At 42.5% G+C, this 15601-nt stretch overlaps 1 protein-coding gene across 3 annotated transcripts in view; it reads right to left on the reverse strand.

Moving 5' to 3' along the window:
• wdr37 (WD repeat domain 37) overlaps positions 1-15601 on the reverse strand; it is a 19969-nt gene continuing 4368 nt past the window's right edge. For 2 of the 3 annotated variants that reach the window (XM_068343873.1, XM_068343872.1), the window contains exons 5-15: positions 14186-14250; positions 13951-14034; positions 9640-9778; positions 9450-9521; positions 9289-9333; positions 9066-9142; positions 8718-8952; positions 7507-7648; positions 1960-2094; positions 621-735; positions 1-533 (exon numbers count right to left, since the gene is read on the reverse strand). In XM_068343873.1, coding sequence (XP_068199974.1) covers positions 402-533; positions 621-735; positions 1960-2094; positions 7507-7648; positions 8718-8952; positions 9066-9142; positions 9289-9333; positions 9450-9521; positions 9640-9778; positions 13951-14034; positions 14186-14250 — 1241 coding nt within the window. In that variant the 3' untranslated portion in view covers positions 1-401. The remainder of the gene's footprint in view (positions 534-620; positions 736-1959; positions 2095-7506; positions 7649-8717; positions 8953-9065; positions 9143-9288; positions 9334-9449; positions 9522-9639; positions 9779-13950; positions 14035-14185; positions 14251-15601) is intronic. The other variant, XM_068343874.1, reaches the window with a different exon arrangement.

The raw sequence follows: 15601 nt of genomic DNA on the forward strand, positions 1-15601 counted from the left end.
TCAAATATATATGTTTATTCTTTAAAACAGAGAAGTCTAAGAATAAAAGGATCAGTCTAACCATGTCACAACACATGCTAATAGGAAAGTGAAGGTGTCAAACACAGGAGATCAGGTCTGTGGCCTCGAGCACACTTGAAATGTTAGTGACTTGTGAATTGTGACTAAAGGGGAGACGTGCACAAATCAATGCCTATCAGTCAGAGCTAATGGCTGCATCTTCAGCTGCAGCACCGCAGCGACTGAGATGACTCACAGAATTCACACACGCCAGCAGCTGGGAATCACCAAAACGCACGACGACACAAACGCATGACACCTCCAACATGCTAGCATGTGCGAGGCCACAGATGACAGTGTTCGTGTGAACCGCCTCCTACTCTACTGTCCGCTCAGCGGCGTCACTTCTCCTGCAGCAGGGCGGGGATGTTGATGTTCCACCCGATGGCCTGGCGGTCGAAGCCGCAGGTGAACAGATTGCACGTCTGGTTCTCCTCGTTCCACGCTGTGCAGCATACCATTCGCCTGTGACCCTGCACGTGCGAGATCAGAGTGTTAGTCTTCATGAGGATGAACAGTCAAACACACATGGTTCCTGTCCAGTCTGTTCCGCCCCTTACCATCCTGTTGCTGCGCGGAAGTCTGGCCAGTCTCACGCCGCTCATGTCGAACAGTCGGACCTGCCGATTGTCGTGGGGCAGGGCGATGATCCTCTGGTTGGCCGAGACGCTGATCCTGAAAGGTAAGATTAGACTCACTCTGAATCTGAATTAACACTGCTTGGTTCTCCTGCACAGTACAGGTCTGTTCTTAAATGTAATTCATCGGGAGATTTACAGACACATCTCCAGACAACATTCTGACAGGTCCATCGGCAGGAGACCCAGACAGAAGACAGGTCTTCTGTGTAGGTGACCCAATCAGGGTTTGTGGGTACGATCATTGTTTGTGGGAAGAAGTCTCTCCCCATGTTGCTCATTGGACTGTTGTTGGTTTCTTTTACTATAGTATTGTCAAGTATGCTGATAGTATAGCATTATAAAACACAATTAAATTGAGGAACACAGCTATCAGATTCAAGATAAAAATGAAAAGGTTGCAGAATTTAGTGACTCAGTTCTGTTTGCGACCTGAACCACTTGCATTTATCAGAATGTAGTTTCAAGTCAAAGTACTTCAAGCATCTTCAAGATGTACTCAAGTGAAGTACTCAAGTACAGACACTTCCAGTGCATTTATTGTGTCCTCATATTAAACTGCAGTTGACTGCTTGAAGCCTCACCTTCTTCTGAGCAGGAACTGTCAGTCCTACAGTGTGTTTAGCTGTAAGCTATTAGCGCTGTTAGCTCCGTGAGTAAAACACACTGACTTTCACCGGCTGCTAGCAGCTAAATAGCACATCTCCTGTAGTAGGCTAAAGCCAGGCAAGTACAGAAAGAGCTTCGTGTGTTCATCTACTCGGGTCATCTGACTGCTCTGTACAGAGATCACACTTTAGATTATCAGCCAATGAAGATCGGCGGCAAATTATTTGGCTCTCCTTAACTCTAAAGAAACCAATTTACAACAATCTGATCTATCAACATTTCATTATTGCCTCAGTTTCACAAAATAAAAATGTACTCCATTCACTGCTCTTTTTCAACTAAACTGACTGTTACGAGAACAAATGGGCCGGGCTATCATCCAGTTTAGAGCAGTAATGTCTGCAATTAATCGACTAGTTGATGGAAAGTTAATGACTGAGGATCTGCTGTCGTTCTTTATCTTTTATGACAATAAAAGAAAAGTTTTTGGTTTTAGACTGTGGTTGGACTACAACTATTTGAAGATGTTACTTTGAGATCTGGGAAACTGTGATCAACAGTTTTCACTTTATTTTGTGACATCTGATCAAATTGGATGAACAGAAAATGACCTTTGCCGCCCTAATCCAGTTCCAACCCACTTTTCACCTACCTGTTCACAGCTGAGTCGGTGCGGATGGTTGCTATTGGCGACCTCATGTTCTTCAGATCCCACACCTTAACCGTGCGGTCGTCGCTCCCCGAAACGACATTGTCACCCACGGTGAAAACCGCCGACGTCACAGTGCTGCAAAGAACACAGAGTCAGTCGTTACACAGACGTTATGATGCTCACGTTGGTATGTGTGTGCTTGACAGGATGTGAAGGAGAAACTTTCCCAGGAGTACCTGTACATCCAATGCAGAAAAGGAAAGAACGTTTGCCTCGTGAATTCTCCTCACATGTAACTAGTTATGAATCTAGAAGAGGAGACAGCTCCATCAAGGGGTCGCAGAGATGAGATCTTTTAGCTACATCATGAAGTTCACACCCTGTGGCTGTTGTGTTTTCAGAGCATGTGAGGTAGCACCTTCTCGTTTGAGAGAAGAAACATTAGCAGGATCACACTCTGGCATGTGATCCGTTTCTGTCACATAGAAAATGTGAAGACAAATAATCACTTGGAAGCGTTCACACCGTCGAGGCGTTCTGAGATGCTGTGAAACACAGCTTCCACTTGACTATCAGAGAGACAGCGAGTCTCGTTCTCCATTATTACCCCATAAGTACAAAAAAAAAAGACGGATGAGCTGGTGTCTAAAAAAAAAATACTTGAGGAGGAGAAAGCTACAGCCAAGAAGACACCTTGATTTTGCTTCAGTATGAAGCAAAACCAAAGCAACAAACCATAAAACACAGGATTTTTTTTACATAACCTAGTCAGCTATGGTGCCACATTGGCAGCTGAAATGTTCTTGAAATGCACACAGCATCCCTGTCCTCCAATGGCCTTATTCCAAGCAGTCGTAATGCTCTGCTCCACCAGACAGCACTGAGGTCAGGCCTAATATTTCCAGTCCATTACTGTCTGTCAGGCCCTCCTGTGAGGCGTTTGCTCTCTTCCCTCCTGCCTTTTGTTCCAGCTCATTCATGGAAGGAAGGAAAAAAATTGCACTGATTTTTGATTAAGATCAGCACACACACGCAAGAGAAAGAGTTCAAAATCTAGCTTTTCCCTGGAATACTGGCTTCTCTGTTAATTCAAAGCGACGTGGCATTAAGGACTAATTATTGGACTCGACTCTGTCCTGCTGGAGAAACTGCAGGAATGTGGCATGTGCTTACAGCCACCTTCTGACTTGGCGGAGTACTGCCCACCTGGAGGTTTAAGAGGTAGAGAGATGGACGGCACAGCGACACGGAGTGACAGGAGGCGTGGGCCGAGCCTAATCAGACGGGGTAATTGATTAAAAGGTTGATTAAGGTTAAAGGATTTTTTAGCGTGAGTGATGAGGGGGGAGGAGAGTGTTCAGTGGGACTTAATGGCATCTCTGCAGCGTGTCTGACAGCCAAGGTCGAGACGTTTTGCCATCTGAGGCCCGGTGAGGGAGTCATGGGACATCTCTGCAGTCGTGCAAAGTGAGCCATGTTTTCATGAAGCCCACAAGTCCCCGTGGTTCACCACAGGTCCGTCTTGGGGTTTTTCCGAGATGCTCATCTCAGTTCTGTTTTCAAGTTTTCCAAGCAGGTAAGAGATGCTCTAACAATGTCTGTCGGGATCCAGGAAATAGCTTTAGCGCAGTGGAACAATGGTTTCATTTACCCAACTTTACAGTCTTTGAAACGATAGTTTGGTATTTTCCTTATTTGACACGGATGCCCAAAGAATGAATCCAGCTGTGTTTATTTAATGGGTACCGTATATATCAGATGTGGTGTAGATTAAACTCCCTTCCTCGTCATACAGACAAAGCAGCAACAGCATCACAATGAGAACACCTTCTATTAACAAGGCATTCCTCATAACTCCCCAGAAAACCCCAACATGACAATCAAAATAAAGGATGGAGGGTCGACCGCCTCAAACCTTGTTTGAAAACACTGTAGATAGCTGAGTCACTGACAGTTACCTTCAGCCGGCGGACGACGGTTCTGTTTGTTTGCTAGTCACACTTTGTCTGTAGGATTTCCATTTTTTTCTCCGTGATTCACTGGGACACACTGTTTTATCAGAGTTATTGATATCAGGTGATTCTGTTGTGTGCTTTTCATGGAGAGCTGCTTTTTCCACTAATATTCTACTGTGCGCTGCAGTCTGGGAACATATGGGCTTCTGTGTTGCACCATTACACTCAATGTGGTGGCTAACCCTGATTTTTTTTCTTGCAGTGAAGTAGCCTGTTTGGAGTGGTCACGTGCCACCAAGATAATCAATGCTGATACTGTGTGCTAAAAGGAGTGTTGATAGCATAGTGCATGCTTTGGGTTCTTTAGTTGGAGCTATTTATTGTTCCTAGCAGACCAGATGGCGTGCAGCGCATTACAGATTTAAAGTGCAGTAATAAAACAAGGCAAATCTTGGTGTCATCCTGGTGAATGATGACAAGAGGAATCACCTCAAGGCAAGCAGACACAACAAATCTAGTTACCTAGGCTCTGATTGTTATCCCTCTCCCTATGAATACATAATGACTGATATCTGAGTGTCTGAAAACCTCAAGGAATATTAGAATATACTTAGTGTAAGTGGATGAGAGTGTCAGCAAAAAGTCTAAAAGGTAAAATGGAAATGAAACAATTCGACTTCAGACGGCACTGAAATTTTAGAGAACGTTGTAATTTTGCTGTGCTGCAGCACACACTGACACTTGCTGAGGTCCTGGTAAGTGCTAGTGTGTTCTTCAAGAGTCGGGATGTCAAATCTACATGCAGGCAGCCTAAACACACACACACACACGCATTTCTGCAAACTACAATCAAATGTCTCCAAAAAACTCTTGATGGATGGCGAGACAAACGTTACGTGGCATTATGTTTGTGGAGCAGGTCCACTGTCACTTCCTGTCTGCACTCTGCTTTTGTATTAGCTTGAGTGAGGTTGTCATTACTCTGCAATTATAGCGGGGCGGTGGGATAGGGGGTGTCTGCTGCACTTTTAGCCGCTGTGGTTCGCTGTCACGAGGCGTTAGCTGCAGCTGAAATGAATAAGGTGGAAACCATTTACCCCTCTAGCGCTCCACGTCTGTGGGAACAGAGAACTGTGTGGATGAAGGGAACGACGCTGGAGATATCAGATGATTATAATGCTATTCAAAAATACTCTGGCGATTTAGGCATGCTGGAAGTGGAAGGGAGAGTGCAGGCTCTTAAAACAGATGTCTCCAAGTTAAAAAAGCCTGGAGATAAGTAAACGGCACAGTACTGTGAAAAAGGACTTCGCCTCTTCCTAATTTATTCTTTTGTTTGCATATTTCTCAAACTTAAATGTTTGAGATCATCAAACTAATTTTTATGGACAACTATTATGCTCATGCCTATAATGCTATTCTACTGGGTTCTAGAGCACAACAATCATTTAAAACACACAAGCAAGTCTACCTCTGAATGTTTTGAACTGACCTACTCAGTCAGGACGAGATTCGTTTGAGATGCTGAAGCTTGACCTTAAATAGGAAGTGCCTGTTTGGAAACCCACATTGGCTGAATTAAAATAATAATTATGAAGGGAAGAGTCAGCCAAAATTCCTTCACAGCAATGCCAAAGAGTTATTGTCAGTTACGTTGTTACCATGGGTGGCACAACTAGTGAGTAGGAAAAGGGGTTATTACTCCTTCACCATGGGGACATAGGTTCTGAACATCTGTTTACCTTCATTGAAAGAAATAATTATATAAAGTTGTATTTTGGGTTTACTCACATTGTCTTTTTTTTCCTATATAGAAGTTATTTTGATGATATGAAACTTTTTAGCGAGAGAAACAAGCAAAAACAGGAGAAACATATGAGATGGCAAATATTTTTTTACAGTACTGTATACACAGTACTTGATGACTGCTGATGTGACCTTTTAGAATATGAATGATGGGTTATCCCATTTTGGACTGTGTGCTAAAAAATCTTTCCAAGCCTGGGGCTAACAGCTAATGTCTAAGCCTAGAGAGCTCTGAAGGTTTAAAAAAAGTTTTTAGCCCTGGGCTAGACATACCATAATAAGAAAGGTCAAAAACACAGCAGTCTACACAACTACTGACAACGTGATACACAGGAGAATTTGACAAACTCCTCTCGTGTAAAACAGAATGAAAACAGGATCGTTGTCACAGAATACCCCGACCAAAATACCACCATAACTGTCAGGTAATGAATAACTAACAATAAAAATGTATTGAGGGTACTATTAACTCCTGAGCCGACAGCTCTTGTGCTCACAAATACTGAAACTTAACTGAACACCTTTGAAATAGTCACGAGTCTCAATCTGAATATCTGTTCACACCTCTGCAGTCGTCTGCGGGGGTTGGCTGCATTAAATCATCAACACAAAGAAAAGAAGACAGTTTTCTCTTTACAGATCATCTCTGGAAGGAAAGGAGGACAGCTGCCGTTAACTCCCAAAAGAGTGCCTGAAAAGTTTAAACTTTTATTTAGTGCTTCTGAAATTATTGAGGTTTCCTGATCAATAAACGGAGAATGACGAATACATTGGGTGGTGTTTGGTCTTCAAACCAGAAACAATGTGGATGGTTGGCAACAATCAATCTCCTATTTTAGCTTCATGGTGAACTAAAACATGTTTTTGAAAATGGGAGTTTGGGGGTACAGCTCTGTCTCCAGCTAACTTTTCATTGCACATAACAATTCAACTTCTTCTTTTTTTGAGTATAGCACCAGATAACAATCCTGAGGAACCATCTGGAGACCGAACAGACGCTCTAGAGCTTGCACAACTCCTCCAGATGACATAAGCTGGCACACCAATGCTAGAAAATCAAATGGGGGGGGTTGTTCAGGTTGCAGGCAACAAGACAGAAGTTTTATATTGTACATTTGCATAAAGTACTCAAACTGTAATGACAAAAAGCTGGTTAAAAATCGTCAAAGTTTCTCTTTAATCTCATTATACCAATTGTCTATGGGAGAGAATTAGAGTGGGATCTGCAGGAATTAAACATGTTGAGGTCGTACATAATGAGCTCTATTTAATCCCCCGCTTGCAATCAAAGGCTGCCAGAGTACCAGCCAACACATATATGTAGATATGCACAGACACAGACGCACACACACACACACACTCTTCTTACGCCTCTTAAAGAGCACTGCCATTGACGAGCCTGACAGTCATCGTTTTGAAACGAGCGTCTGCAATTGAGTGTTAACAGCAAGCGAAGTGCCAAATTACACAGAGTGGGGGATTAACGCAGAAACGGACAGATAAATGAACGGGAAAGCGAGGGAGGTAGGGAGAGAATGAGAGGAGAGAAAGAGAAGCAAACCGTCCAAGAGGAGAGAAGTGCTTGGTAATGAATAAGAGGGAAGTGGAGGATTTGGCTTAGAGCAAAAATTAATGTGGTGTTGTAAAAGAAAACAGTGAAGAACTAGAGAGATGGAGGGATCTACAGCCCAGAGAAATGTTACAGCGCCCCCTCTGGGAAATATAAAAACTGCAGCAACAAGCCATCGTTCAAACTGGAAGTCACCAACGCGTGACCCAGACTCACTCGGTGTGTCCCTGAAACACGTTGACAGAGTGGATGGATGGGTCCCTGAAGTCCCACAGCCTGAAGGTGGTGTCTCTGGACGAAGTGACCACCAGACGCTGGGTGGGGTGGGTGCAGCAGTGGGTCAGCTCCTGGTCATGACCTGCACACAGACACACAACAATAAAGACACTCAATCCAGTGGGTTTGTACCTTATCAAATAAGACAATAATGACACATGTTGGAGGCCGCACAGTAGCGCCGCAAAGTGAGACGGTTCGAGGTTTGCGTCCCGCTCTGCGCGGAGTCTGCATGTCCCGTGTCTGCGTTGGTTCTCTCCAGGTTCTCCGGTTTCCTCCCACCTCCAAAAACATGCGCTTCAGGTTACGCCTCAGTCAGCTGGAATAGGCTCCAGCTCCTCGCAACCCGCGACAGCGAATGAAGCAGTTGATGATGAATGAATGAATGAATGAATGCATGAATGCATGAATGAATGAATGAAACATGTCAGTCAGATGCAGGTGCAGAGTCACATTTTGAAAAATGCAATTATTCATGTAATTTAGAAAACCGACGGTACACATGAAATGGATTAAAATAAAAAAAACATATCGGTGTTACTTTGGATTTAGACATCATTATGTTAACACAAAGGTGTTGTAGAGCTGACAAAGCCAGGCCAGCTGCTTTACTTAACATAATTTAAGGGTTTGTGTGCTAATATAGGTTGACTAACCCTGAAATATATCAGAGTTATCAATCTTTCATTTAATCTTTTAAACTGCATTTCCTGTTTTGAAAATAAGGATATTTATAGTTTCAGGGAGGCACAAAATGACTAATAAACAGCAATGGATTCTGCCTGGACTGAATGTTACTGTTTTGTCACACCAAGTGGTTTAACAGTAGTTTCTTTGTGTTTATTGTGGGAACTGAGAAAATAACTGCTCCACAATAAACCAGCAGCACATTTTCCATCTGTCTAAATTCAAGTTTCTCATTCTGTTTCCACTGAATGCTGTGAGTCACAAAACACTTCAGTCATCTGCAAAGTCAATGGGTTTGAGCCAAGAAAAAAAAAAAGTTCATATATGTGATAGGACACACACAGATATCTTCGCAAACCTACATGACAGAACAATAAGACAACAATCAATGCATGAACACACTTTTATGTTTTTGGAACCTAGGATGACAGTGACAGCTATGTTTTGACCTTCAGCTGACGTACCAGTGAGTGTGTGGACCAGTTCGGATGTCTCCACCTCGTACAGGTTGGCAGCCCGATCCCAGGAAGCTGTCACCACCTGTCGACCTCCAACCAACCAATCAGCTGCGATCACAACGCCCTGGTGGCTCTTCAGGGTTGCTGTGGCAAAGCGGACAGTAGGGACCTCACAAGGGCCCTCAACATCCACCTCCCCTTCTTCTCTGTCTGATGAGTCCTGGTCTTCATCACATGGAAGCTAAGGGTGTATATCCATTCACACAGGTGTCTTCCTTTAGTAAAAAATCCTCTCAAACTCCCCTATAATCTGGGATATCTAACCAGACGTTCTGACGGTACAAAGACACTCACATTGACATCTGGTGGAGGCTGGGGGGCAGGAAGCTGCACCATATAGCGCCAGATGTGAGCAGTCTGGTCCCCGGAGGCTGTGGAATTATAGGACGCAAGTCAACAAACACGCATTTAGCTCTACGGAAAACAAACTGCTGGAATCGACACCGACAGGAAAACACCAGTCAAATAGGCATGAAGAGAAAAAACAACATCAATACGTATACGTTCACACACATACCTGTGAGGGCCATCTGCTCTGTGGGGTGGAACTTGATGGAGTTGACTGTGGGTAACAAACATTCCATTCAACAATAAAGTAGACTAAAGAAAAAACTGCAACCTTTATATAACAGGAACTCTCTCATCTCATATCTATGGAGTTATAGTCGCAGTTCCTACCTGATCCTGCATGGCCAGCATATTTCAGGAGGCATTTTCCCGTCTCTATGCTCCACAACAGAGCTGAGTGGTCTGGGAACAGACAGAGAGGGAAGACATTCAGCTGCTACTTTGAACCAAGTATCACATTTAATCTGATAAAGACATAATGATATAAATGCTGCCTGCAGAACATCAGCGAAATGTGTACCTGCAGAGGAAGTGCCCAGAACCACTGGCTGAGTCCGGGTAACACTGAGGTCCCAGATTCCGTCCCGGTGGCCCACGTACTCTTTGAGCAGCTGACACAAAGCTCGGGACCCTGTGGTGGCCTTAAAACTGGACACAATCTGAACAGGGAGGGCAGAGAGAGGTTTGTGATGAAGATGAAATGAAGCAATGATGAAACATTCCTCCTGGAGCTGAACGCATCACAGCGTTGTTTAAAACAGTGTCCGTGTAAACTTGATGAATCTGCACAAGAACTAATGCAAAGATTTTAGTACTGATGACTTTAAACATCAGTGACGACCCAGCTTATAAGTGCTTGTGCCTATCTTGGCAGTCACAGAAACAAACACACCTAATCTGGCATGACATAGTCAGGTGAACAGACATGGTTGGCAGACGGTCAGCTTTCAAAGGAATTCTGTTGCTTGACTTTGGGCTTTCACAAATCTTAATTTAGAGGTTCAAAACAAACAAGTTACTGTTCCTACAGGATCCATCTGACAGGCAACTAAATTTACATCTATGTGAGAAGCAGTAATAAACAGTAAAATACATGTTTATAGACCAGGAGAATCATTTTAGTCCATATCAATTATGCCAGAGTAAAACATTTTTTGTGCAGTCGTGTCCACAACTGCACAAAAAATGCAGTTGTGTAAATAAAAACAGAGACTTTTTCCCACACATTAATGAATACCAATTATAGCTACATATTGTTTGTGCACACTGCTAATTATCTCAAGTCAACATAAAGGAAACATTTCCAATTATTATTATTTCCTTTCTCTTCTTTGGCCGCTTCATTTGTTGTTCAGTTGTTCTCGTTCCACAAAACAAGATCACCAGTCAAACCAGACACTACTCCAATTTGGATTGCAGGAAAATGCTTCCACCAATTTTAACAGCAAGTTCATTAAATATTCAGGACACAAAAGAGACAGACGGAAGGATGATTTGTGTACAAGCAACAGGGGCTTTTACTGGTGTTATGGCCGTGTTCTAGAATCCACCCGTCTATCAATCCTAGTGTTTCTTATACAGGGTAAAGTCGTGGAAGTACAGGCGTCCCTCTCTCCAACCACGATTTCCAGTTCCTCCTGGGGCATCCAAGTGTTTTCCCAGACCACACGAGATTTGCAATCCTTCAGTGAGTTGTGGGGTGACCCCAGGGGGTGGATGTCACCAGCAAACCTCTAGAGGCAGGCAGCCAGGAGGAAGATGCCTGAACCCTGTCGACTGGCTCCTTGGATATGTAGGCTCTCTTCTGAGCTCCCAGGCAAAGCTCCTGACCAACGGTGAGGGTTGAATAGAAGTCTACTAAATCAAGAAGCTTGCCTTCAGACTCAACTCTCACTTTACCACATCAGCCTGGTAGTACTGCTGACAATGCAGCTTATCAATCATCTGCTCCGTTTTCCTGCCACTCATGAGCATCTCAAGATACTTGGAACTCTCCCAGAGGGAGCGACCCAACATCATCCAGCAGAGAACCAGCTCCTCGCTGCTAACGGCCCAGTGCATGCTGGAGGTTAAGGGACTGGTGAAGCCAAGAGAAACACATCATCTGCATAAAACAGACACGATTCAGAAGTGGCTAAACTGGACACACCCCCTCCCCCCAGAGGTGTTTTGACATCTGTTCATTACATCACAAACAGAATCAGAGAGAAAACTACATACCTGAAATGTTGAGTGCACTTCAAATAGCTTAAACAATTAACTGGACTATATTCTAATGATTAAAATTTGTACATAGATTAGAACCTCCAGATACATGTTTAATCTATTCTGTGACTGATCTAGTATGTCAATCAACATCTAATCACTTAAAAATAACTAAAATCATTTTAATCCCAAAAAGCCCCAAGTCCCATAAATTATATTAAAATAACATTTTTATTAACCAATAGACATGCAGACTTTACCTGTGTATAATTAATTATATATAAGCCACATAAACAATGATAAAGTATGAAAATAAACACAAGAGTTACAAGAACATACAAGTTACGTCGTTACTCCACCAACGAGAACGAGATCCGGTCTCAGCTGATCTTGTATCCATCCACCATCTAGCGGTGGTGTCCTGAGGCACTGCTTGTAACTTGGAATTTTACTCATTTGTCAAACAAAAATGTCGACATAGCAACGGCTCATATCTCAAGGTACTATTTTTATGTTGGTGCTAAAATGTTGTCCTTATTCTACTCTAGCTGTCCTGTCATCATTTCTGATATTGTTTTACTTCATTGAAAATCATAAATACCAGGTAACCAATGTTAAACTGCCTTTCTGTCGCAGGACCCCTAAAATCCTCCTGTGTGTACAGAGGATGATTCTGCAACTGCCAAAAGCTTCACGGTATCAATTGTGCGACTGGAATCTTAATGTGAAGTCCAGCTTCTATGCCAATTCAAGTGTATGCAAGGCAGATGGATCGTCACTGTGTGCTGATACGAGTGGAGCACCACTGAAAATACCCAGAGGTCTGGTCACAGCAGGGTTCCAGATGAACAAATTAAAGGGTGAATGGAGCGTTCAAGTGACAGCGCGGTCACAACATGCACTGGGCATGCTGCTATAAGCAGGTGCTGACCCCAGCAAGTTCAGATCAATGGTAGTCATTAAACGCAGCAGCAAAGCGTCTACTTCCACTTTGTCAGACTCTGTTAATGTATGCACTCATTCTGTCCAACGTGTTCACATTCACATTGCAGTACAATATAATCTTAACTATGTCATCTCAATGACCACTGAGCATCAGGAAGAAGAGCTCATTACAGACAGAGTATAATAAGGATGTAGTTAGTGCAGATCATTAGTTTCAAGTTTCATAAGTCATGTTTCTTTGCCACCTGGTAGGTTAGCGGTTTATTACATAGCAGCTAGTTCTGTCAGAACGTTAATCTACAAAGTCCTCCCTTGATCCTGTGCATCCTCTTTTCTACGGTTCAGAAAAGGATTGTGTTCACACTCTTCATCTCAATCAGATTGTGGCTGCATTCATAATATTTCTCTGCTTTCAAGCGGGGCCATGCTGAAAGAAATATTTTGGGCTATGTGGTAGAACCTTCAACAGATTCCAGTCTTTTTGTTAAACACCGTTCAACAAATCGTATCACTCTCCTTTTACTTTTGGCAAAAAAAGCCAAAAAGCATCATCCCCAAAATGTTAGACTATTTCTAGAGCAATAATGGAAAGTCTTTAACAGGGCTTTGAACAAGAATTTTTTTTCCAATTGGTTCGCTCTGAACAGAAACAGAATTATAACGTTTCCAGTTTTACGTTCCATCCATGAACTGACATTCTTGAACCGGTTAGAACAAATAAATAAAGTTCCCGAACCGGTCAATAACGTTCCTTGTAAATATAAATAGGTAGCTTTAGGACTTTTAAATTAGCAATTAAGGTAAAGATTTTTCATATCGTAGATACGCACCTAGAGTAAACAGAAAAGCATTGATCCAGTTACAGAAGAGAGGATGTAGAATCAGAGAGAGACAGAGAAGCTACGGCAGCTTATGATGCAACAAAGTTTGTCTATGTCAGAGGTCACCGGGGAGTGAACACGTGAAGCTCTGAACGAAGCATCTTGTGATCGGTCAACAACGGAAAGAAAACACAGATACATGTCCGGAGCGTCGCAGGAAGTCCACCATAGGAGATTAATTGCGCTGGCAGTACAGGGAGTTCATGTCTGAATCAAACATTTTTTAAGATTGACAGGCTGCAGTTTTTACCTGTTATGAATATAATCCAGATTCCCTTGACCGTTGGTGATATGCCTCAACTTCTCTCCGCTCTCATCACACATTGAGTGAATGACAGGAAGTGAAACATGGGGCCAGAGTTTTTTCAAAAAAAAAAAAAAAAAAAAAAAAAAACAGCAATAACAATTACAATTATTTTAAATAACCGATTCTGTTTCAGAACATTAAAACGTATAAAGTTTTTGGTTTAGTTTTTGTTCCATGACCCAGTTCAAAGCCCTGGTCTTCAGAAGAGTTTAGGAATGATCTGTCTGAACTTGGCCAATTCTAACTCTTGATAAACCGATAAAACGATGATTCATCAATAAAAATATGTTAAACAACAATGCAATTTAAAAAATATGATCTAATTTTAGAAAGGTATTCCTATGAAATATGTCTGATTATGTTCACAAATGCAGCCATTTACTTAAAGGACTTGCTACAGGGTGTAAAGCAGAGAAGAGTTGAGGAGTCAAGGTCAGACTGTAGTTAAAAACATATTGTCCCACACACCGCTTAGTGACAAACAGATCATTACCCATGAATCTCCTCCCAACAACTCCCATGTGGCCACACTGAAGTTGCGAGGTCCACCTATTTTCCCTTGGAAAGTGTACAAACGCTACATCGACAAAAGATTAAACAGAAACAGGTCAGAGGAGATATTATTTTTGAAGAATGTCTCCAATGGCTACCAGAACACCGGACGTCCATCCCAACATCTCCAATGATTCCTTTGCAGAAGAGGCTAACGTAGCATTAGCCACACGTACCTTGCTGGTAGATGCCTTGTAGGTGGTCTTCAGCTTCTGTGACAGCTGACTGGTGCTGTGGCTGGCTGTGTTACAGACAGACAGACAACCACATGTCATTATTACAAGACCTACATAGAAATAAAATATTGTTCCATATCTATAATGTTTGTGTCTGCTGTGGATTGTGTAGACCTTTTTATTGATTGATTGATTGATTGATTAATGATATCAGGGAGAGAGAGCCAGAGTCAGAGAGGAAAGACTGTTGGTGAAGGGAACTTACTTTTAAAAATTAAAAAAAAAGATCAAATTTTTTAAAAAATTAAAATTAAAAAAAAAATTGGTCTCAACAGCAACAATTAGAAATTTCAAACAACACAAGGCCAGGTTGGAGTTTTCAACTTTCTTTTCCATCCTGTCTTCACCATTTTTTCCAGTCTCAATAATAAATGCATTAGCAGCTATGATATGGAGTTCATACACTGGACAATGCTGCATACTAACCTGGACCTGAAAACACATGGAGCTTTCCTGAACACTCCCAGTCTGGTGCCAGTCGGCCTGACGGCAGCAAATGTTGTGTGTGCTGTGAGTGTTGGTGATGAGTTACTACTTCCTGTCTTTGAAGAAAGGGTGATACCTTTGCTACATGTTTGTTTACACGTGACTAAAGGATGTCTTGTGTCTCAATTTCAGACTGGCCTCATAATAAGGAAGAAGTCTGCTTTTAAAGATTAAAGATTAATTTAAAGATTAAATCCACTTTATTCGTCCACACATTGGGGAAATTATGTTTTCCACTCCAGTTTTTTTGTACATGCATATATATAATATGTGTTAGTCAGAGTACACATACAAACATCATATACAGGCCCCTGAACACAACACACACTAGGGGCCTGTAGGCAGGCAGTTAATGACAATCAGTACAAGAGAGGTGGAGGGACGGGTCGAGACTTTGGGGTGCGCCCCAATGAGCAGCTTGTGGGGGGGCACGGCGCCTTGCTCAAAGGCGCCTCGGCAGTGGCTGGGAGGTGAGCTGACACCTCCCACTGTCAGCTCACACTTCAAAGATGTCTGGCTGGAGTGGGAATCGAACAGCCGATGGCTGGGCGCTGTCTGGTCTACTGCCGGGGCGGCAGTGGCTCAGCGGTAGAGCGGACGTCTCAGCTTTGCTTTCCATTTTTAAACCATTGACATTTAGTAAAATGCAAAGACGTCATTTCTTCTTCTGTTTGTAATACCATCTGGAGAACATTGTTTCAGTCTTTGTTTCATATTTGACATATTGGCTTGATGAGACACCCATTTGACATTCATTTAGACTTTTGTTTTTTTTGTTTTTATGAAAACTGACATATAATCGAGGATGTAACTCAAAACAACATCAGTCAAGATAAACCTGTACATATTGAATTCATCATGCCAAACACC

This window comes from Antennarius striatus, chromosome 20 (assembly GCF_040054535.1).
Source record: "Antennarius striatus isolate MH-2024 chromosome 20, ASM4005453v1, whole genome shotgun sequence".
NCBI classification, from domain to species: Eukaryota; Metazoa; Chordata; class Actinopteri; order Lophiiformes; family Antennariidae; genus Antennarius; species Antennarius striatus.